At 46.4% G+C, this 23313-nt stretch overlaps 3 protein-coding genes across 3 annotated transcripts; all 3 read right to left on the reverse strand.

Annotated features, from left to right (window-relative positions):
* Positions 1–83: 83 nt before the first annotated feature.
* LOC135817444 (uncharacterized) lies at positions 84–8703 on the reverse strand. Its single transcript, XM_065330634.1, has 9 exons — positions 8385–8703; positions 6734–7303; positions 5805–5876; positions 5266–5305; positions 4004–4068; positions 3683–3734; positions 3011–3077; positions 1274–1311; positions 84–323 (listed from the first exon to the last, which is right to left on the reverse strand). Exons 1-9 carry the CDS (start codon positions 8418–8420, stop codon positions 265–267), a joined length of 999 nt encoding a protein of 332 aa, XP_065186706.1. The 5' UTR covers positions 8421–8703; the 3' UTR covers positions 84–264.
* A 1297-nt stretch (positions 8704–10000) lies between these two features.
* Positions 10001–10792, reverse strand: LOC135816770 (uncharacterized). Its single transcript, XM_065329871.1, has one exon. The coding sequence runs from the start codon at positions 10790–10792 to the stop codon at positions 10001–10003; it is 792 nt and encodes a 263-aa protein (XP_065185943.1).
* A 4262-nt stretch (positions 10793–15054) lies between these two features.
* Positions 15055–16332, reverse strand: LOC135816771 (uncharacterized). The gene has a single exon (XM_065329872.1). The coding sequence runs from the start codon at positions 16330–16332 to the stop codon at positions 15055–15057; it is 1278 nt and encodes a 425-aa protein (XP_065185944.1).
* Positions 16333–23313: the final 6981 nt, after the last annotated feature.

Raw genomic sequence — 23313 nt, forward strand, 5'->3', positions numbered from 1 at the left:
CTGAAGTTAAACATTATCGGTGCAGTTGAAATCATCGGTGCAGTCGGCTATACCAGAAGTGAGCAATGAACGTACTTCAGAAGTAAACTACAACTAGACTAGACTATGTACACCTGGCAAACAAAACAAACAATGATATCGGTTCGTTGGGCTTTTTTGCAGGGACCGTGAAGAAGCCCGCCCAGTGCCAATATTGGTCTCTGGTTATAAGAATAGTTATGGTGAGTGATGAGTAGATTGCCGCCACTCTGTGTTAGGTCTCGGTTACAGTATTATACAGGCTTTAGATCCTTCAACTCCCTTCTTATCCTCATCTGTATCCCCTGGATAGCGAAGAAAACACACACATGCACACACGCTCAGGAAGAGTTGCAGGAGATCGAGAGGTGCTGTCTGATGGTCACTAAAACCCCCGAAACTCAGAGTCACAACAGAAGCGCTTTGTTTCCTTCTTTTCCTTCTTCTTCTTTTTATGTGAACAAACACACATGTGTGCACATGGACACACACACACACACTCACACACACACTCGCACACACACACACGCACACACACACACACACACACCCGCGAACACGCACACACATTCGTTCCGCATGATTTTCACATGCAATGCCGGTATGTCCTTCACACAAAATCAGCATGTGCCTGGAATGCGTGTACTGCGTGCTGTGCATGAGTACTGTACTATTACCGGATAGAGATATGCGTAGGCTTTGCAGGGTAGTGCTTTAATATGATGGTACACTCATCAGGCATGGTGGTGGCCTGGCACGAGTGAGACTTCTCTAAGCTGGTTGTGTGCCTCAACACATAAGCCAGTGGTGACGTGGATGTGTAAACAATTTTACAATCACATCTCTCCTTTCCTGACCTTGAATATTATTTAGGTGCACCTCGGTCAACCGGGCACCCCGTGGGTGAGTTTCAGTGGCGGAAATTGAGAACTTGGCAACTCGTGGCCTGGCACGAGTGAAACATGGATGCAGCGAATGGGATTTTCGATTTGTACCCACGTTGGTGGTGATTCTGGTCTACTCACCTCCCAGCACTTTAGGAGCTGCATTTGCGCATTTGATCCTTGAGGAAGTATTACTACCCTTTTGTCGATTTTGCGGATATGGTGACGGCATGCGCCACATCAATGGGCCTCCCCCATTGAAATGTACATGTATCTGATTCAGAGTTACAAACATTTCAAAGTTTTGGGCCATGCCTGGATTATCCCCGGATAAAAGAAACATGAGTGAATATATAATAGCTTTATCTCACCATTTTGATGTGGCTGGCCATCTTTTGTTTCGCCATCACTGCGATGAGAACACAAGATAGTTATACGAAGGCAGTCAGTAAGAGCGAATAATGTACTCCTATGGCTGGCGCTTCATGTCTTTTGAGTCACATTAGGGTGGTCAGATGGTTCAGTTGTGTTCGGGACAAGTTTGGACCTTGGTCACAGAGCAAGGTACATTATAAAGTCCCCTACTGTAAAACGGCTAATTTTAGCGCCAGTGGTATTAAGCGATTTTAGCGAAAGTAGTGTTTTCGCTTAAGTTTTGCTGGGCCAATCGAGTGTACGATATGCACAGCAGTCAATCTCTTTTAATTCCCGTAGCTATGCAAAAGACGTTACTTCAGTAACGTCTGGCGCTGGCCAGGTTCCACGCAGCTTTAATTCTGTGTTTGTGCCGTCGGCATGCCTGGCGCTATCCCATACCTGTCCCGTACCGTGTCATTTATTTTTAATTTTGTTCCTGTGAAGTAATTAGTTATGTACACTATACATGCGTACCGCATGCAAACACGTGCATAAGCATGCAGCACTTTACGAAAATAAAATCCGTCCGAAAGGTCGAAATTCGGCTTTGTCTGAAAATATTTCCGTCCGAAAATTTCCTGCTGTACAGTATTCAAATAGGGCTTTCAAGTGCAAGATCATAACATGAAGCAACTTAGAAGAATGAATAACAAACAATAGGAGGACAGAGAAAGTGCTTTTACTCTGTTTAAAAAAACACTTTCTCTGTCCTCCTATTGTTTGAACCAGCTCTACCACTCGGTATTGAGCACTCTCTTGGACAGCCTATAACCTCTCCGTTTTAGAAGAATGAATATGTACGATGTATGCGAAGTGTATCGGGGGATGCATGCAGGGCGATAGTGCGGTTTCGAATCCTAGGTTTAATATGTCTTTAAAAAAAAAAGGAGAAATGACAAATTTATCACATCCCTATGCTTTTTTTGCCTAGGTCAGCAAGGTGGTAGACGGTGTCGTATTACGCTCGAATGCAAAGAGAAAGTTGACTCTCGCTAGGCAAAAAGGCATGACGTAGGGCCCTGAGCTTCCGAGCTCTCTCGTTAAACTCTGAACTTAGGATCGCTAAAATATTTCATCGCGAATTAGTCTAGATCCAGAAACCGCTAAAATGTTAACCGCTAAAATCAGCCGTTCTACAGAAATCAGGAATTCCTGATCTGGGCACTCCCATTTACCAGGCACCTTTCTGACAAAATTGGCTTTTCCATGGAAAACTATATCGAACTGGTTTGACATAAAAAGCGTGCACTGTACTTGCATGCAGTAAGTATGTGTGTTCTGAGATACGGGTGATTTCTAGTTACCGGCAATGACCAATCCCCTGAACCTGACCAATCCCAACCTGACCAATCCCCTTAACCTGACCAAAAAAGGGCAATTCTACTATACTGTAGAAGCAGAAATTTTCGCTCGTGTTTTATTTTCGGTAACTTCGGTGCCAATGTTCACCGAAAATAAAACGCACTCAAAATTTCCCGCAGTACTGGTACTAGTACATGTACACTTACCTGGAAAATGAATTTACCGAAAAAATTTCCCTCCACCGACCCGCCGATTTTAGAGAATACCGAAAATATTACACCACCGAAAATTTCTGCTTTTACAGTACTAGTATTCTGTGCTTGGACTAAAATTCAACATAACAAACGTGTTGTTGTGTTACTGTGAACATGCCTGTGGTTGTTACTCACTTGGTGAAATTGGACGGATGGCAGAAGTAGAACCATGCCGTTGATGACACACGGAAGTCCGGTGAATCTGACGTGGTGACGAGAGCAAACAATACACGAAACTTGTGACAATACTGTTTACTTAGGGGAACATGCGCTCCCTACCAACCTATCGTGTGAAGAAACCTGGTCTGTGCATACAGGTGATGGTTCTACAAAGATCAGGATGATTGTTTTTCAAAGTATCAAGTTGTCTGAGTTTTGAGATGAGTCTACCTTTATACTTCGAAGTAGCAGGCAAAAGTTGGAGTATTTTGGAATCTCCCACTTCTATGTCAGAAAGAAATTAGAACGGTCACTTTCGGTTGATTAAGACGAGCAGAACAACTGCAGGTTTCCTCGTAAATTGATGACAGCAGATGGTTGTGACTTTGTGGTTCAGCACTCTCCATGTGAAGTAACTAGTGGTCCAATTGAGTACTGATAGACTTGTTCATGTCCAATTCAAACATATTTCCCCTAGATCTACAGCACGAGGGCCAATCTAGTATTTCCTCTTGTCTAGTATTTCCTGTGATTGTGAAATTACGTTTCCAAGTTCTCAAAGGTCAACCGAAGTTTTCCCTTCGAGATCAATGCAACTGACAAGGGAATGTTCGGATGCAAACTATTTTAAAAGCTGATATCACGTACCATCGCTCACAGCTGCTATCAAGCCGAGATCCACCAGTTTCTGGCCGAGAGCCTGTCGGGATAAGACGCGGCACAAGAAACCATCATTTTAGAACACTTTCAAATTGTGTCATATGCCAGCAAATAATTGCATAGTAATTCTCTCCATGCTATCAAGATTCACCATCCACGGTTTGGTGTTGGGAGTACTAAGCCATTGGTGCATGCCAGCCTCTTCTAGTCAGACAAGCATATGTTACCAGCGGTATACCCATGCAAAGATGGTATAGGCAGGGGACTGTGTGATTGAGAACGTGCCGGTGTGTCAAGTCCCAGACTGACCTGTGCCTGGTCGGCAAGATGGACACCGTCCGCACTCAGCATGAACCACTCGGCTGCATCCGACCCTGTGCACGATGGAACGTCAACGTGCACACACACCACATATACACACACACACACACATACACACACCACACACACCACACACACCACACACACACACACACACACACACACACACACACACACACACACACATGCACACACCACACACACACACACACACACACACACACACACACACACACACACACACACACACACACACACACACACACACACACATGCGCACACATGCGCACACATGCGCACACATGCGCACACATGCACATAAACACACATACACACAAGCACGCACACACACACACGCATATACACACAAAACACACACACACACACGGGATGTTTTTATCACCATTAGTATAGGATCGTAGCAGACATAACTAAACCTTCCATGGAATGGAATGTTCAGAAAATCCACCACCGCCACATTGCACTCCGACCAAACTTTCCGCATTGCCAAAAAGCTGAGAGCTCTACAACAGCATCTCATTGACTCAAACTCTGTGGGATGCTCTTGAGACAAAAGAGGTACTGGACTCTACAATAAACACCCAGCGTATGATTTGATTCTTCCACTTTACTAGCACTACTCTACTGGGAAAACCCAGTACATACACTAAAAGTTACGACTGCCCATATACGTAAATGTGCTTGTTTGCAAAAGGTTGCTGTTGTCTGGTGTTCAGCGATTGTTTTGTTCATATTTAGCACGTGTGTTTGTATGCGGACGTGTGCTAATAGATGTACGGCTCGCACCTGCTTTCGTGCAGAAGTATGGTACGCGTACATGTTGCAGCACTTGGCACAATGCATTTTCAGAAGTTTCTTCTGATATCGAGAATGCTGCTTGATATAGCGTTACTCCACCCCAGGGACCCCTGACTCTCAGCTTCCATGGAACACAACCAACAACACTCCGCTTCAAAGTATTGCATGTAACACCATGCATCAGAATGGTTTCAACGGTTTCTTCTCTACGGGAACACTTGCTAGCAGTCTACCATATTCAAAGGCAAGTAAACAAAGCATGATTTAAACTCGGATACTGAGCCAGTAATAAATGTGCACTTTCTGACTGTTTATCATCTTGTTACAGTCGTGGATAGTTGCTGCATAACTCATTCCGAGTCGTGTATTTCTTCCCTTTTTTAAAAACAAAACAAGCTACGTTTTGAAAGACTATGATGTGGTCTGCTTACCATTGAAGACCATGGCCTTGACACCTTTTACCATTTGTTCCTAGACAAAACAAACACACATCCAGATGCACACCAGCACACCCAGCCACATGTGCACACAAAACCACATGTGCACACAAATCCAAAAAAATCCACATGTGCGAAAACATGTGCAAATAGTGCTAAATACACACGTCATGAGTACCCATTTAATATTGTCAGCATGATTGTTAGCATAATTAACAACAGCAAAACACACCATACTTGGGGGCAGGTGCAAACCATATTTTTCCTGCAGATCTAGGATCTGGGATATGGGAGGTATAGTCCTAATGCGCCGGGCAAGTTGTGAACAGCATGCATGGACATTCTCCTGGTACAGTATTGGGAATTACATAGTTCTGATGTTGTTTCTCGAAATTGTCAGTGGAGGATGGAGATCTGTCCAGGCAACTGATGTACTCGTGTGCCTTGTTACGAACTTTGGATTTGAATTTGAGCTCAGGAAAAGTACATGTACATCCAAAGCTGAGAATCAAACAGACTTGAGTGCTACCCACCTTTGACGGTATGCCAGAGCGTGGATGTTGAAGTTGCTTTGCATATATTTGCAGCGTTGGCAGTGCCGGGCTCTAGCAAGAGTGAGACCGAGCAAAACATTGAAACAGAGATAGTGAGAGATTTAGATCGACACAGTTACACAGATAAATAGATAGATATCGTATTATCTCTAATATAAGCACGGTCCTTTATTTTTTCAATGTACCTCCGCCCCGTGCTATTAATGGAGACGTTCCTTTATTGGAGACTGTTCCATTATTATTTCAACCTCATTTCAGAGGAATGTTGCCATGCCAAGTTCATGTCAGACACACACATTTCAGGGTTTTTTCGCCGGTACAGATAATGAATTTACACAGTGTGCTTTTAATGGAGACTGAGCACTTTATTTTTTGAGTGCCGCCCCAAGGTGTTCTATTATTGGAGAGGTGCTATTATTGGAGACTGTGCTTATATTAGAGATAATACGGTATGTAGATAGATAGATAGACAGACAGACAGACAGACAGACAGACAGACAGACAGACAGACAGATAGACAGACAAATAGATAGATAAATAGATACAAGTAGATTGATAGATTCAATTGACGTGGTGTGCAGTACGGGTATGCAGTGTAGTTTTCACGCTCCTGTTTTCTATAAGCGTGTGTGATCGTACAACTATTGCAATCTAAAAGCAAGTTCTTACCGCACTGTGGCCAGGAAAGCTGTACAGCGCTAGCAACTGAAATCCAACCCCTGGTTTTCGCGCTCGAGTGCAGCACCGAATATAGCAGCCTCTAGTTCGTAGTGTTACAGTCGAGTGCTGGGTCCTTGCAATGCAAGCGTACCGAGCTGGGGTCGGAATTCATATGCTACCACTGCACAATGTCATGTATGTTGCTGCCCGATTTCCCTCGTGCAAAATTCGGATATGGCATCCCTTACCCATCCATTGCTGGCAAAGACGTCATCGTCTAGATTTGCTCCGCCAGTGTCGCTTGTGGGAATGAAGCGTGACACGCCGCCAGCTCCGCGTGAGAAAAGGCTGTTGGTGGACTCTTGGCGGTTCTGCTGCCTGACCGGGTAGGTCTGTGTTAGCGCGCCAATCGTGTCGGCTTGAAACGATTGCCGGTGACCAGTGCCTCCGCCGCCACCACCAGTGCCTGTTGGTTGTATGTAGCGGCCCGCAGTGCCAATCGAGTGCAGCATGGAGCTCTGACTGCGACGCAAGGGTGGCTTGGCCTTCACGCCAACACTACCAGGGCCCTGGCCGACTTGTCGACTGTAGCGCGATGCGTCGAAGCTGCTCGCGACCGGTTGCTGGCCGCGCTGCATAAATGTGCTGTTGCCGGCAGCCTTGGCTCCATTCCAGCGTGCGCCACCCATGTCGCCATTCGGCAAGCTCGTTCGCCGATCTCTGTTGATCATGGGTGAGCTTGTGGAAACTGCTGGCGGCATGCCCTGTCCAAAGCGTTTCTGTGTTGATGCGTCCTGCACTCGGTTCGTGTTATCCTCCTGCGCAACACACATCACCAACCAAAGGCATCGTATCACACATTAACTTTAGCATTCAGAGCAATGGGTGCTCAGGTGAAGTGTGTGTGTGTGTGTGTCTGTGTGTGTGTGTGTGCATGCGTGTGTATGTGTGTGTGTGTGTGTGTGTATGTGTGTGTGTGTGTGTGTGTGTGTGTGTGTGTGTGTGTGTGTGTGTGTGTGTGTGTGTGCGTGCGTCGAAGCGGCGACCTGAAACGCCATCAGTCATTCTGTCGTGGACTGGAGAAATAACAATGCGCTATCATTGCTACGCAATGGGCAAGGTCAAATCAAGGTGCGGGGAGGGGGGGGGGAGGCGTTCCTACAGACCCATGACACCGATGTGTGTATGATTCAGAGCCACCGATGAGATTTTGATGACTTCCCCGTTCTCCTGAAATGCAAGGCGAGACGTGTATGCATGCGGACAAACTGTTTGATTCAAGATGTGACAGGGGCGTCGGAACCCGTACGGTCACTACGTTATTGACCGTACCACGTTTTTGCCCAAGGCACCCGTGAATCAATAAAATACACTGATCTGGGATCTAAAATTCCAAATTTTTCGGCTCAGCCGCCACTCAGGAGTAAATTGCACTTCAGATGGCTGACCGTACCACACTAAAATACCTTCCGACGCCCCTGTGTGAGTTGTTGTAGGTTTGACAGCATGAAACAAGGTGCATGTTTACTCTACTACTATTGGATTATCTAATAAGATGTGAGTTGGCAGAAGACCATGGAAGACTGACTGGTTCTTTACGGCGAACACACAGCTCCTACCGCAGTACACAGCCAGTCATTGCTGAGCACAAGAGCTCGCACTCCTGCCTGCCTAACCAGCCACAGGAAGTGGGACTGTGGAGTGTGGGAGATATCGATAACAGGGCATACAAGTGACGGCTATTCAACTGGCGAGGCAACAAGAAGACATCACGACCACTGGAGCCTTTCCCTACAGACATGCTGCAAGAAAAAACACCTAGCGCCACGTAAAACCGACATCCACGCGGCCATGGCCAGCTCACACTCAGTCACAGGTAGCTCCACCCGACTCACTTACCTGACTATCTCCATTCACCGCAGAACGATCCGCCATCGTGTCCTCTTCTTCTTCAACGACAGGTTCGCGGCTCAGCTAGTCGGCCTCCCTTCTCACCGTATCAAATACCTCGATCAACAGCAGCTGAAAGCGTAATGCTCTTTTAGTAGCCGCAGAGGCGAGGGTATCCTCACCCTAGTTTACCTTGGGAAGTGCCACAAAGATTTTTGAAGGTGCTAAATCTGCAGGGATAGGTCTCTTCACTACCGGTACGGTGGCGTAGATAAACAAGGGCGAGACCCGAACGATAACATGGCCTATGGCTATGGCAGTATGGGTGAGTGCGGACTGCGGGTGCTGCTTGGCCACTTGTTCACATCTGATCTAGCTCGGTCATAGAACCGTCTCTGAGCTGAGCGTTGTCTGTTGCTTAGTTTTTTTTGTAGCCCTACTCCGCGGTCTGACTGCCTAGCGTCTGCTGATCACGATAACGCAAGCAGGCCGGGGGTCACCAGTGGTGCCTGCGTTACCATGGTAATCATAAGCCAACCCCAATGCCAAAACTGCAAAAGCAAAACAAAAAGTACCAGTCCCACTCTACTCGTACCGTGTACTCACTGTCACCTCGTAACTCGACGGAGTACTCGGGCTTCTGCCGACAACAGACAGACAGTCAACACCATGTCACTAGACAGTCTGCCAGGCCAGCTCCTACTACTACTACTACTAGTAGTACCACTAAGTACTAGTCCTAGTCCTAGTCCTAGTCCTAGTCCTTGTCACTCCTAGTCCTAAACGTCGACTCTGGCTTGTGCAGCTGTGATTACATTTTGAGGTGGTACGTGATGGCAGGTCTGCGGAGGTCGGAGGTGTTGCTGACCGTGGAGTGTGTGAGCATGAGGGCGCCAGACAACCAAAGACAACTATGCAATAATGGCCAATGTCTTCTGTAGCTGTACATAATGATAAGGTACGTGTACGTGTAGCTAGCGGAATGTCATCAGGCATGTCTACCCAACGTCATAAGCGACCCGACATAGTCATCACGAAACAGGGCCCAAAGGCGAAGGATAAACAAACGGCTGAACACCCGGACAGTTCACTCGATCTGGATCTGGATCTACGTGTGTAATGCAGGCCACGCCAGTACATGCAGTGGTATCAAGTGCACAATGTACAGTACTATTAGTTCACACATGTTGTTGGTTTCATAGCATGAAAGTTATTGAAACAAGGGTTCAACATTCACTCCACACAACAACGGATCACGGTTGGTATTTTTTGGAGGGGTTTCATGTGCCCGAAATTTATTAATCATTCGAATCAAATTTTGAAACATCTGAGAGCAAAGTGATACTGTTCCAAGGCAATGATCAGGGAACAAGGGAATAGTGATAAGGTGAGAAACATTTTGAAGTCGTGGGCCGCGGTCACCCTGGGCAACCCGGTGCCCGGCCACCTCTGGGGGCATTTCGCGATGACAACCCGGTGTCATGTGTTTGCCCGAAGCTGCGGGCAGGCGATTGACCGCCAACCCCACATGCCTCCAAGAAAGGGAGTGGGTGGCCGCGGACGCAGGGCCGTGACTTGAATGCATTACTTAGGCACATGAACCCCGTGAAGCTTCGAACTGCTCTCTACGCTAGCTCTGTCTGCTGATAAGCTGGCATGCCCGACGGGACACGGACGTACGCCTTGTACGCAGAGCTTGACCAGCGCCCTGCCGCTTGAATTTGCCACTCCGGGGCCTGTCGTTCGGCCATGGCCGTAGCACCACCGATCCGCAGAGAATGGCTTGAAACGCCTGGGCCGAGAGCCCTCTTGAGAATGGCGTTCACGTCGCCCGGGGTTAGGTAGCGCCCCTCGCGGAAGGCGAAGAATGGGGCACCTGTATCCGCCCACTCCCTGGCACTTATGTAGGCAGCGACTGAACGCACAGGGCAGGTTGCGGGATACCTGCTTGCATGCAGTAACACTGTGCCCCCAGCGCCCGACTGTGCCGTCTTCGTTACCCCTAGGGTGATCGTGACCTTCTCCTCTGAGAGGGCGACATGGCTCCTCTGAAGAGTCCTGTGAGCATCCACCGTTGTTGGTGATGGCGCCGTGTACTCGCTCACACGCATGAGCCCGTGGAAAGCTGTGAGTACTGCTGCCCAGAGCATGGCCTTGTCTTGCGGTGCATAATGCGAGAACTCCAGGAATTCGCGGATAGCCTTGAGGTCGTTGGGTGTCACCGCACGTCTGGATGACGGAGGCACAGGCATTGGCCTGGACGTCAGCTTGTCACGGTCGATGCCCTTCAGCAAGGCCAGTATCCTGGGTGCTCTGAGCAGATCCACCGGACCATCATTCAATACAAAGTGGTGGCGGACGGCTGCTAGGTATACCCTGATTGTCTTCCCAGACAGTGACGCGGACAGTGACGTCATGAAGAGAACTATATCATTGACCGTCGGTGCCAGATGGCTGAAGCGGAGCTGCTGCGCAAACTGAATGTAGGACCTGACTCCAGGGCTGTAGGTCTGGCGTGTCCGGGGCGCCACCGATTGGGCCAGGAGCCTGCTGGCTTGAGCGTCGAGTATCTCCCTCCTGGTGGTGGCTGGAGGTGAATGATATCGAACCCGCCCATCTGCAATGTGGGGACACGGCAGCAGCACCAAACGCAGTGGATAATAAAATAAGCAAGCAGTTAAGCCAGTACGAAGAGCAAAACATGACAGACCATCGCATCGCTGTGCCCAGCTACAATGACTTTGAAGGCAAACTAACTGGCTGCTTGCAATACGTATTTATTTACCGAAGCATCCCGGTATTAATGCGCCGGTTTGGACGCATTTGAGCATCCCGGTGCTCGCCTCACAATCATCAGCGTCCGTCGCCAGTTTGCGTATTTAGAGCATCTTGGTGCCGGCTATACTAAATATGGGCATTTTAGGTATCCCTTTCGCTACCTGCCCATCCTCTTGGGCATCCCGGTGCCGGACTTATTATTACGTGTAACCCGGTGTCCGTCCAGGTGTGATAAGCATCCCGGTGCTCGCTTACCGCTAAATTCATATGGGCATCCCGGTGCCCGCTTGACTAACAATTATAGGCATCCCGGTGCCCCTTACAACGCAACCCGCTCACATATGCATCCCGGTGCTCTCCTTAGTATTGTTACGCGCAACCCGGTGCCCGTCTGGGTGTTAAAGCATCCCGGTGCTCGCTTATGGCTGTGGGCAACTTGGCCCCATACTGCTTGTTTTAGTTCCGCGCAATTAAGGTGGCAGTCTGGGTTCAGAGGGTCAAAAAACAAAGTTTCGATTTTCTGTATTTTTTCACTGGCAGCGTCTTGTGTATGGTCCAAAGGGTTTATCCTGAAAATTTGAGCGTAATCGGGTGCTTCCTTCCGGAGATATAGCCGCGCAAAGTCTGCACAATTGTTTTTGAAATACTGAAATATCAGCAAATTTCTACAAAATTTAGGTTTGCACACTATTCCGATTTTTACCGTCAATCTTTGAGCGATTTCATTAAAATTTTCTGGAGCGACTCCTGGTACTCCTCTGCGCTGCAGACTGACAGCCGCGCACGATGTTTGTCACCATGGCAACCAAGATAACTTTTGCGCATGCGCAAATTCAAAAAAATTCAAATTTCGACTCTCATGATCTCAGCTGATCGCTCTGCTGTTGAAACTAGTTACTTTTGGAGTAATTGTTTTGGAGTAATTGTTTCTTGGAGCTAACCCCTTCGTTGGCTACTATGGGGAAGTCTAGAGCCAAGGGAAAGCCCGGACGATCTAAGAAAAGGAAAAGAACGTTCTATGGAGTGTCTCAGGCGCCGAAGGCTCCCTCTGGTGAAATTTCGCCTGCAAAACAAATTCCTGACTTGCCACTGTCTGATGACGACCTTGAAGTGTCAGCTGAAGCCACGTCTTCAAACAGCGATAGTGATGGAAGTGGCGGTGAAGTCGACAGCAGTTCCTCCGACAGTGACTTGGATGAAGAGTGTGAGGAAGGGGCGCATGGATTTCGCCTGATTGATCTCGAGTGCCTTCAGCAGCTTTTGTCAGCTGCAGTTTGTTGCAGTGGCTGTAATGGCGCAGTCACGATCAGCGAATCGCAACGGGGAGGCCTTGCATCATGCCTGGAGCTTTCCTGTGTTAACTGCGGCGACATAGCAAGCGAATTTATGTCCAAGAAGTTCAATCGGGTCTGGGAGGTGAACAGACGAGCAGTATTCGGAATGCGACTGATTGGCCGTGGACGTCAATCAATGGTAAAGCTGGCGGGTGCACTGAATATGCCATCACCTATGAGTCGGTCGACATTTTACAGCCATGCTAAAGGCCTGCATTCCGCGTCCAAGAACGTCGCTGAGCGTAGCATGACTGAGGCAGCTGAGAAAGCAGTGTCCGCAGCAGATGGGGGTAGCGATATCGCTGCTTCCTATGACGGTACCTGGATGCGCCGAGGATTCGCATCGCTCTTCGGAGCCTTCACTATAATTGCATATGATGTCGGCAAAGTGGTGGACTGCGAAGTGCTTTCAAAGTTTTGCCACAAGTGCACGCACTTGGCGTCTAGAAAAGAGAAGGGAGAGCTAACCAAAGATGACTATGATCGACAGATTGCCGAACACGATTGCTCAGTCAACACCACTGTATCAGCTCCTGCCATGGAGAGTGCAGCCGCCAAGACTCTGTGGGCCAGGTCCTTTGAGAGCCGCAAGCTGAGGTACACCACCTACATTGGTGATGGAGATACCAAGAGTTTTAAGGCTGTGCGTGACGCTTGTCCGTATGGGCCCGAGGTGCCTGTAGTCAAGGAGGAATGTGTCGGCCACGTTCAAAAACGCATCGGTACCAGCCTAAGAAAGCTGAAGAAAAACCTTGCGGGCAAGAAGCTTGCTGATGGGCGCACTATAGGCGGACGTGGTCGCCTCACGGATGCCATGATCGACAAGCTGCAAGCCTACTATGGCATGGCTGTGCGGAACAACAGCGGAGACTTGCAAGCCATGGCCAGGGCCATATGGGCATCCCTCATGCATCGTGCATCCAGCGACAGTAAACCTCAGCACCAGTATTGTCCGCCTGGAATTAACAGCTGGTGTAGATGGCAGCAGCAACAGGCAGGTGGTGATGTCTACGCCCACCACAATATCCTGCCAGAGGCAGTATGGAAGGAACTGAAGCCGGTCTACATTCGGTTGTCCGACCGGAGTTTGCTCGAGCGCTGCCAGAAGGGTGCTACGCAGAATCGCAACGAAGCGTTCAATGGACTCGTGTGGCAGTTGTGTCCAAAGACAGGCTTTGCATCCGCTCCCACTGTCCAGATGTGCGTCTACCTGGCCGTGGCCTGGTTCAATGATGGAGGTGTGGCAGTGAAACGCGTTCTGGACGAGATGGGCCTCCCTACTGGACACCATACGACACGTCTCATCAAGCTGCTAGACCGTGAGAGACAGGCACATGCTGCCAGAAAGAAGTCAGAAGAAGGGAAGAGGTCACGAAAGAAGCGAAGGAGGATCAGGAAAGGCATCCAGGATGAGCAGCAAGAGGAAGAAGGTTTGACATATGAAGCTGGTGGCTTCGACTAAGTTCTAGTAAGTTCTAGTTGGACAGACATACCTCCATCTGTACTTGCACAGAGCACTTTTTTTCTCCATTTTCCACTGAGTCCCGTACCTCTTAGACAGCGTAGCGAAGAACCTGTAAGTCACAGACCCCATAAACCATACATTTTTGGAAACTGTGAGCATTTATCAAGGTGCTAAGTGTCATGGATTTTTATATTTGTCTAGTAGCTTTGAGTAAAGTGCTACTGATCGAGGACCTAAATTTTGCGCGATTGCATGATTTTTGTTTGACAGCTTGAGTACTTTGTTCTGAATATGATTTCAAAATTCCGCTCCACTTAGCACCTAGGTATATGTGAAGGAAATCCTGTGGAGCACTCAGTTTCTACCCAGCTTCTTTCTGCGTTTGCATATTGCGTCTAAGGTATTGGTGGTACGGCATAATCGCAGATTTGACTATTGTGTCTGCGGATTCCCATGTGTGAGCTTGATTTATACTTCATTGGACTTAGTGAAATACACTGGGTATGTGGTCAAGATTTGAGCAAAATTCATCAATTATTATGGAAGTTACGGCTGTGTTCATGCGGTCGGGCCGCGAACCCAGACTGCCACCTTAAATGTGAATTGCCGTAAACAGTTAAGAATGCATCACTTAGCCTCGCATCAAGCCCAGGGTGTAACGTGTACGCATCCACGCTAAGGCCATCTTGATGCCGGCCCACATAATTATCGCTCGCATAGGCATCCCGGTGCCAGTCTGAGTGCAATGAGCATCCCAGTACTCAACTTAATACCCTGACATAGGGGCATAGCTATACCACGATGCCAAAACGCCTATGACCGTTGAGAGCCAATTTTTGGTTTTTGCAGGATTGCACTATATGAGCACTGCATAGCCACTTCCTTCCAAAAGAGAGCAGCGAAGCGGGGGGGCAGTGTAGGGAGGAGAGCCGCCCGTGCTAAAGGGTGGGCGAATAGTAAGGGAGAGATTGAACTGAGAAATTGGTTTCGGTGTAGTTGGTATGGCAGAAAAAAAATAACAATAAGTCAGTGTAGTGACGGCGAAGGCCAGACACAGCAAAACGGACACCCCAAGGGGCTGTGAATATATTGTGAGACATCATTAGACGATCTGAGTTGGCAGTGGAACTGGGTCCGGATTGGCAGACGGAGCTAGCGAGCGGAAGCGACTGAGCTGTAGACGGGAGAGGGCGTCCGCAATACTGTTGTCGATACCTGAGATGTGACGGATCAACAGGATGAAGTTGTAGCGTGCCGCAATACGCAGGGTGGTCCGTATGAGGTTCATGACCTCCAGATTCCGGCATGAGCCGGATTCCCATGCTGTGGCGACAGCTTGATTGTCGCAATGGAGGAGGATCTTCTTCGTCTGCCACTGCGGGCCCCACAATTGCGCGGCCACAGCAATGGGATACATCTCCCGCCACATGATAGAGGAGAAAGGGCCGTGCTGGTGCTCCGGGCCCCATTCTTGGCAAAACCAGGCACTCTGAAAGAAACCTCCAAATCCCAGGCCGGAAGCATCGGTATAGAGCTCAAAGTCTGGGGGCTTCGACCATACTGGGTCACGCAGAAGCGCTCGGCCGTTCCAGTGTGGGAGGAACTCCTTCCACCAACGGATGTCTGCTTGAGCATCGGCGTCCAGGTGCACTTCTTCATCTAAGCCTGTCACGGTGGTGCTGGTATGGATGAGACGACGGGTGAAGGTGCGGCCGGCCGCAACCACTTTGGACGCAAATGAGAGGAGGCCAATTAGTGACAACAGTTGACGTTTCGTGCACGATGGGCTGACCGCCCACTCGTTGAGCCGCGCTTTGATCTCGAGAAGCTTGTCGGCCGGCAGCCGCATTTCCAGAGCCTGAGTATCCAGCTCAATGCCGAGCACTGTCATGACCGTGGCCGGACCGACAACCTTGTCTGCTCCTTCCGCGATGGGAAACCCGAGGTTGGCGAAAACCTCCAGGATGGTGGCCATGTGCACCGCTGCTGTTGATGTGGCGACCACCGGCGCTGGTGGTGAGACGTTGATGAAATCGTCAAGGTAGTGTTCCAGACACTTCAAACCGTAGTTGTGGCGAAGTAGCCAGGCCAGTGCTTCGGCTAGGCGGTTGAATAAAGCTGGTGCGGAGCGCAGGCCGAAAGGCAGCACTTTGTCGACATAAAACTTCCCCCGCCAACATATTCCGAGTAGAGGCCAGTCGTTGGGATGAACGGGACAGAGCCGGAATGCATGCTTGATGTCCACTTTGCATAGCAATGCCCCCTTCCCAGTGCGCATGACATGATCGGCCACCGTATCCACCGAGATCATTTGGAAGGAGAAGTCTGAGTTCTTGATGCCATCATTTATGCTCCTGCCAGCAGGAGCGGAGAGGTGCATGATTAGGCGGACGCCACCCGACTTCTTAGGTACAACTCCAATGCCAGAGGTGTGAATGGGGAGAACAGGAGGCTCCTCAAACGGGCCAGCCGAAAACAAATTGTTGGTCAGCAATGACACACTCAGTTGCAGCACTTTCACCGGAAAGGGAACCTTGCATTTGTTGTCACACTAACTTGATTTTTTTTTCTGTTTCTTATTCTAATAATCGACGTGGAGACAACAATTTTATAATAGCAATAAAAAGAACAAATTCTGCAGTCATCGCCACACTACAACGAAGTCATGTAAGTTTACCAGAATTAATTTTCTTGTCACATTCATCAAAAAGATAATATTATGTGAAATGTTTCTAGCCAAGTAGCGTTTGCGCAGAGCATCATTCAGGGTTTCAACCTGACTCCTAGAGTATCTCCGTTTAAAATATGCAAATAATCGACGTGGAGACAACAATTTTATAATAGCAATAAAAAGAACAAATTCTGCAGTCATCGCCACACTACAACGAAGTCATGTAAGTTTACCAGAATTAATTTTCTTGTCACATTCATCAAAAAGATAATATTATGTGAAATGTTTCTAGCCAAGTAGCGTTTGCGCAGAGCATCATTCAGGGTTTCAACCTGACTCCTAGAGTATCTCCGTTTAAAATATGCAAATAATCGACGTGGAGACAACAATTTTATAATAGCAATAAAAAGAACAAATTCTGCAGTCATCGCCACACTACAACGAAGTCATGTAAGTTTACCAGAATTAATTTTCTTGTCACATTCATCAAAAAGATAATATTATGTGAAATGTTTCTAGCCAAGTAGCGTTTGCGCAGAGCATCATTCAGGGTTTCAACCTGACTCCTAGAGTATCTCCGTTTAAAATATGCAAATAATCGACGTGGAGACAACAATTTTATAATAGCAATAAAAAGAACAAATTCTGCAGTCATCGCCACACTACAACGAAGTCATGTAAGTTTACCAGAATTAATTTTCTTGTCACATTCATCAAAAAGATAATATTATGTGAAATGTTTCTAGCCAAGTAGCGTTTGCGCAGAGCATCATTCAGGGTTTCAACCTGACTCCTAGAGTATCTCCGTTTAAAATATGCAAATAATCGACGTGGAGACAACAATTTTATAATAGCAATAAAAAGAACAAATTCTGCAGTCATCGCCACACTACAACGAAGTCATGTAAGTTTACCAGAATTAATTTTCTTGTCACATTCATCAAAAAGATAATATTATGTGAAATGTTTCTAGCCAAGTAGCGTTTGCGCAGAGCATCATTCAGGGTTTCAACCTGACTCCTAGAGTATCTCCGTTTAAAATATGCAAATAATCGACGTGGAGACAACAATTTTATAATAGCAATAAAAAGAACAAATTCTGCAGTCATCGCCACACTACAACGAAGTCATGTAAGTTTACCAGAATTAATTTTCTTGTCACATTCATCAAAAAGATAATATTATGTGAAATGTTTCTAGCCAAGTAGCGTTTGCGCAGAGCATCATTCAGGGTTTCAACCTGACTCCTAGAGTATCTCCGTTTAAAATATGCAAATAATCGACGTGGAGACAACAATTTTATAATAGCAATAAAAAGAACAAATTCTGCAGTCATCGCCACACTACAACGAAGTCATGTAAGTTTACCAGAATTAATTTTCTTGTCACATTCATCAAAAAGATAATATTATGTGAAATGTTTCTAGCCAAGTAGCGTTTGCGCAGAGCATCATTCAGGGTTTCAACCTGACTCCTAGAGTATCTCCGTTTAAAATATGCAAATAATCGACGTGGAGACAACAATTTTATAATAGCAATAAAAAGAACAAATTCTGCAGTCATCGCCACACTACAACGAAGTCATGTAAGTTTACCAGAATTAATTTTCTTGTCACATTCATCAAAAAGATAATATTATGTGAAATGTTTCTAGCCAAGTAGCGTTTGCGCAGAGCATCATTCAGGGTTTCAACCTGACTCCTAGAGTATCTCCGTTTAAAATATGCAAATAATCGACGTGGAGACAACAATTTTATAATAGCAATAAAAAGAACAAATTCTGCAGTCATCGCCACACTACAACGAAGTCATGTAAGTTTACCAGAATTAATTTTCTTGTCACATTCATCAAAAAGATAATATTATGTGAAATGTTTCTAGCCAAGTAGCGTTTGCGCAGAGCATCATTCAGGGTTTCAACCTGACTCCTAGAGTATCTCCGTTTAAAATATGCAAATAATCGACGTGGAGACAACAATTTTATAATAGCAATAAAAAGAACAAATTCTGCAGTCATCGCCACACTACAACGATTATTTGCATATTTTAAACGGAGATACTCTAGGAGTCAGGTTGAAACCCTGAATGATGCTCTGCGCAAACGCTACTTGGCTAGAAACATTTCACATAATATTATCTTTTTGATGAATGTGACAAGAAAATTGTTTCTTATTCTAATTATTGTTATTTTTGCGGGTTCGTTTACTGGTTGCCATGGCGCCTTTGGCTTGTTGGTTTCGTGAATGTTAACTACGGTTTGCAATGTGCAAACCTCCATTTAGGTGGAGGAGTCCAGGAGGACAGCTTACATGTACGTCCTTGTTCGGAACCGTGTGCCGGTGTGGATGGTTGTACTTGTAGAAAGGTCACCATGGTCACTGTTTCTTACACGGTGTCCGCCACCTTGTTTCATGCTGTCAAACCACTAGGCCTTGGCGGATAATGCTCGAAAAGGTGGCAGATTCTGCTTTTTTTGCACCGAAATTGGCAGAACCATACAAACCTTATGGCGGGCAATTCCTCGAATTCTGCTCCATTTCTTTATCCACATACCAAACATGCATGAAACTTACCAGAAAAAGTACCGAATTCTGCCAATTTTTCTGCCGGCATTATCCGCCAAGCCCTACAAACCACCAACACGGTACTACACTGTACTACGTATATTATATTATATTATAATATAATAATTTATAACAACAATTATATTCAAATAATCGACGTGGAGACAACAATTTTATAATAGCAATAAAGAGAACAAATTCTGCAGTCATCGCCACACTACAACGAAGTCATGAAAGTTTACCAGAATTAATTTTCTTGTCACATTCATCAGTGGAAAGTCGAGGACACTGGGAGCACAAGATTTAACAACAACAGCAACAACAACAACAACAACAACAACAACAACAACAACAACAACAACAACAACAACAACAACAACAACAACAACAACAACAACAACAACAACAACAACAACAACAACAACAACAACAACAACAACAATGGTAACAATTTACCATCAAGATCAAAGGAGGAGTCAACGAACAGAGGTTAAACAACATGAAGCGAGCCTGGGACCGATCGGTGTTGATGAGGAGAATGACACGGAGGACGACACTGAGGACGAGTTGGGAGATGAGACGGAGGACGAGGTTGCGGTTGTTGGAGACGAGGAATCAGATGGTGATTGTGATCGTAAGAAGTCTGCCGTTTTTCTTCACTTGTTGTCTCACCCTAAGTGTCTGCAGGTGTATGATGATTTTAGTTTTTCTGTTCTTTGTCGTGCACGGTATGCTAGTCAGTTGAAAGTACTTGAGGCTGTTTGTATTCGTTTGCATAAGCCTGATCTTTGTAAGCAGAAGAAACATGTAGTTGCGTCAAAATTGTTTTCGTAGGTGCACAGCATGATTGTTTGTCTCACTACACAGTTTTAGCGTTATAATTGTTAGTTTCTCACCCGCCGTTGCACTTAGCTCTCACTTCACTTCTATTGTCTCACCTTCCCTCATTCTATTTTGGCACTGTATTTTGTTCTCGTAACACATCATTGAATGTATATTTAATCATTGTTCAGCATGGCTACTCTTCAGTCACAACTTTCCACGGATGAATGTGACAAGAAAATTAATTCTGGTAAACTTTCATGACTTCGTTGTAGTGTGGCGATGACTGCAGAATTTGTTCTCTTTATTGCTAGTATTATAATAATTATTATTATAATTATTGTAAAAGAGAAAAGGACATATGGATACGAGTTAAGAGTAACTCTCCATCACTGTAACATGATACTATATACAGTCAGAAAGTGCAATAACTAGGCACAAAACTGACAGGGTACTGAGACATTCGACGTCCTGACACCTAACTTCAACACATCTCCGTAGCGCTAACCGACAGCCTTCCAACTTGGAAGGTTCAAGGTTATGGAAAGACCAAAGAGGGGAAGGCAAGCGCAACGAAAACGAGCAAAAGCTATAGTCCCAACTGAACAAAGAATGTCGATTGTTACTGGACGATGACGAGACCAGTACGATATTTGACAAAGCGGTCTAACTACAATTCGAAGCAGCAAAGCAGCACACCACCCAACTTGGGTGGGTCATAAATATCAAAGATAAGTAAAGAAAGGGAAGCTTTGCGAAAACGAATTGTACAAGCCGTGTTGAAGTTAGGTGTCAGGACGTCGAATGTCTCAGTACCCTGTCAGTTTTGTGCCTAGTTATTGCACTTTCTGACTGTATATAGTATCATGTTACAGTGATGGAGAGTTACTCTTAACTCGTATCCATATGTCCTTTTCTCTTTTACATTTATTTATGGCTCAACATCCGAGTTTCAAATTATAATTATTGTTATAAATTATGGTGATGTAGTCTTGTACTTTGTAGTTGTCTTCGTAGATCGGGTACTAGTAGATCATGGTCAACATGACTGTCCTCGTCACGTGGCCATTGACAAAGGTTGTTATGCAATGTACATGCCAGCAGGCTATGCTTGAGTCAAGTACAGTCAGTGCATGAGCCCACAAAGGTGCAGGCGATTATTGCATTACATGTACATGTACATGTACATACATTTACCCGCAGTACCCATTAGTATTCGTACAGCAGGAAAATGTTGACGTACATGTAACAGAACTTCAGAAGGCCTCCACAGCACGTGAAGGGCCTAATATATTTCCACTCACAACTGGAGCAAACGGCACTGACCCAGAAATGAAATTGCTACGCCCTTTCGACGGTATAACTCTACTCGACACAAAGTTTTTTTATTACAATCAGCAAAATGTGAGAACAACAATGGACAAAGAACTCAACGCATTACTCTACTAGTATTACGACTGCCACTAGTATAATGGATGTTATCATCCTCACATTCTTCAAATCCCTCTGAGTCCGTTCTTCGTTTGCCTCAGCCCTTTCCAGACTACTCCTTCGCCGGGTTGTTTTCCAGAAGATTGTTTTTTGTTTTTGTTTTTTTGTTTTACTATGTTCACATGGCCAGCTCGAAAATAATAATGAAAGACAATGGTACCGAGACTAAGACAAAACGTGACAATCACTGAGTTTCTCATTCTTTCCAATATGTCTACTATAACTTGTGAACACGTACTTTCATTTTCAGGAATCTAAACCTTTGCTGCAGAGCTGGCAGTGGAAGTAAATAATTTAATGTAGAGCAGGGAGTCGTGTACCTATGACTCCCTGAAGTAGAGGTTTTTTTTCTTTTTCTTTTTGTAACTTCGGCCAATATGACTTCTACACTTCGGCTTGGGGGTTAGACATGGGGAAGTAACACTTAGTCTTAGATCTACACGACTACGCGACTACACTGACCCCGTTATCATGGTTATGCAATGACTATTGTGCATGTCAACAGTGAGTAGGCCTACCACAGTCATACTCATAGTCATGCCCTATTTGTTGACCATGGTTGACCATGGTTGACTATCATGCTGGATACACGATAGTCTGTCCCCGGGGAAAATTGCGGAAAAAAATCGCAAAAAAGGCGGGGAAAAACGCGGCATAATATGGCATAATTTGCGGTGAATTTGCGGTAAATATGCGGTGAATAATATTGATGTGCGGCAATTTTCAGTGAGTATGTAGTGAAATCAATCAGTTACAAGTCTCTGGTGTAAGCACTCGTCGAAAAAGCCGCCACGATGAGACGTTGCTGACCGAACAGTGCGCTGTGTGTACGTGAAGTGCAACAAAAAAGTTCAAAAAACGCGGGAAAATCGCGGAAAACGCGGTCTTTTAAAAAATCGCAAAAAAACGCGGAAAAAAACGTGGCCGCGGAATCGCAATTTTCCCCGGGGACAGGATAGTGCTACCGCACCGCATGCGCGCGCAAGAGGGTAAGGGAGCCTTTGGCTTTGTATGTGCAGTCGCGGACTGATGTGGAGTTTCTGTTTGGATAAGGACGCTCGTGTAATGCTTGGATTTGTAGGCCCTCCGCCGGAGTGGGACAATGCCAACAGTTCAGTGCAATGGTTGCGGCTCATCGAACACAACTCTAAAGTACATTTCTTGTCTGCACACGCTGTGCGTACCCTGTGTGCAAAATAACATCGACTTTGACGGATCAATCAAGTGTCCGCAATGTTTCTCCTCCACGCAGCTGCCTGTTGGTGTGGAGCCGCTACGTTCAATGCCAAGTGTTGCGGTCCCTGGAAATCTGGGGAGTGTAGCTGGTAACGATGAGTGTGGGGCGAAATCTGCATGCGAAGAATGCGGAGACGATACACCGGCAACAAGCAGTTGTGAGAACTGCCACGCGAAGATGTGTAAAATCCACGCTGCTGGCCATCCATTATCCAAAACCAGCAAAGGGCATATTGTCAAGCCGATAGACGAAGTGAGCACATCCTCAACTACATGTATATTACGAGGGTCAACAATGAGAGGAGCGGCACAACACAGACCCAGGTGTGCGGTGCACGCAAGTGATATTTTGGATCGATTCTGCGTCCAATGCAACCAGGTTCTGTGCCCAAGATGCAAGCTGCCGCCTTCACACAAACAAGATCATCAGGTCTTGGACATTCCCAGTGCTGGTCAAATGTCACGTGACAAGCTTTCTGAAAAGCTAGCTAGCTGCACATCCGAATCTGAGGGTGTCCTCAACAAAGCCATGAGAAATGTTAGCAAGAATATTGAAGCACTGAATGAACAAACAGAA

Source organism: Sycon ciliatum, chromosome 5, assembly GCF_964019385.1.
Source record: "Sycon ciliatum chromosome 5, ocSycCili1.1, whole genome shotgun sequence".
NCBI classification, from domain to species: domain Eukaryota; kingdom Metazoa; phylum Porifera; class Calcarea; order Leucosolenida; family Sycettidae; genus Sycon; species Sycon ciliatum.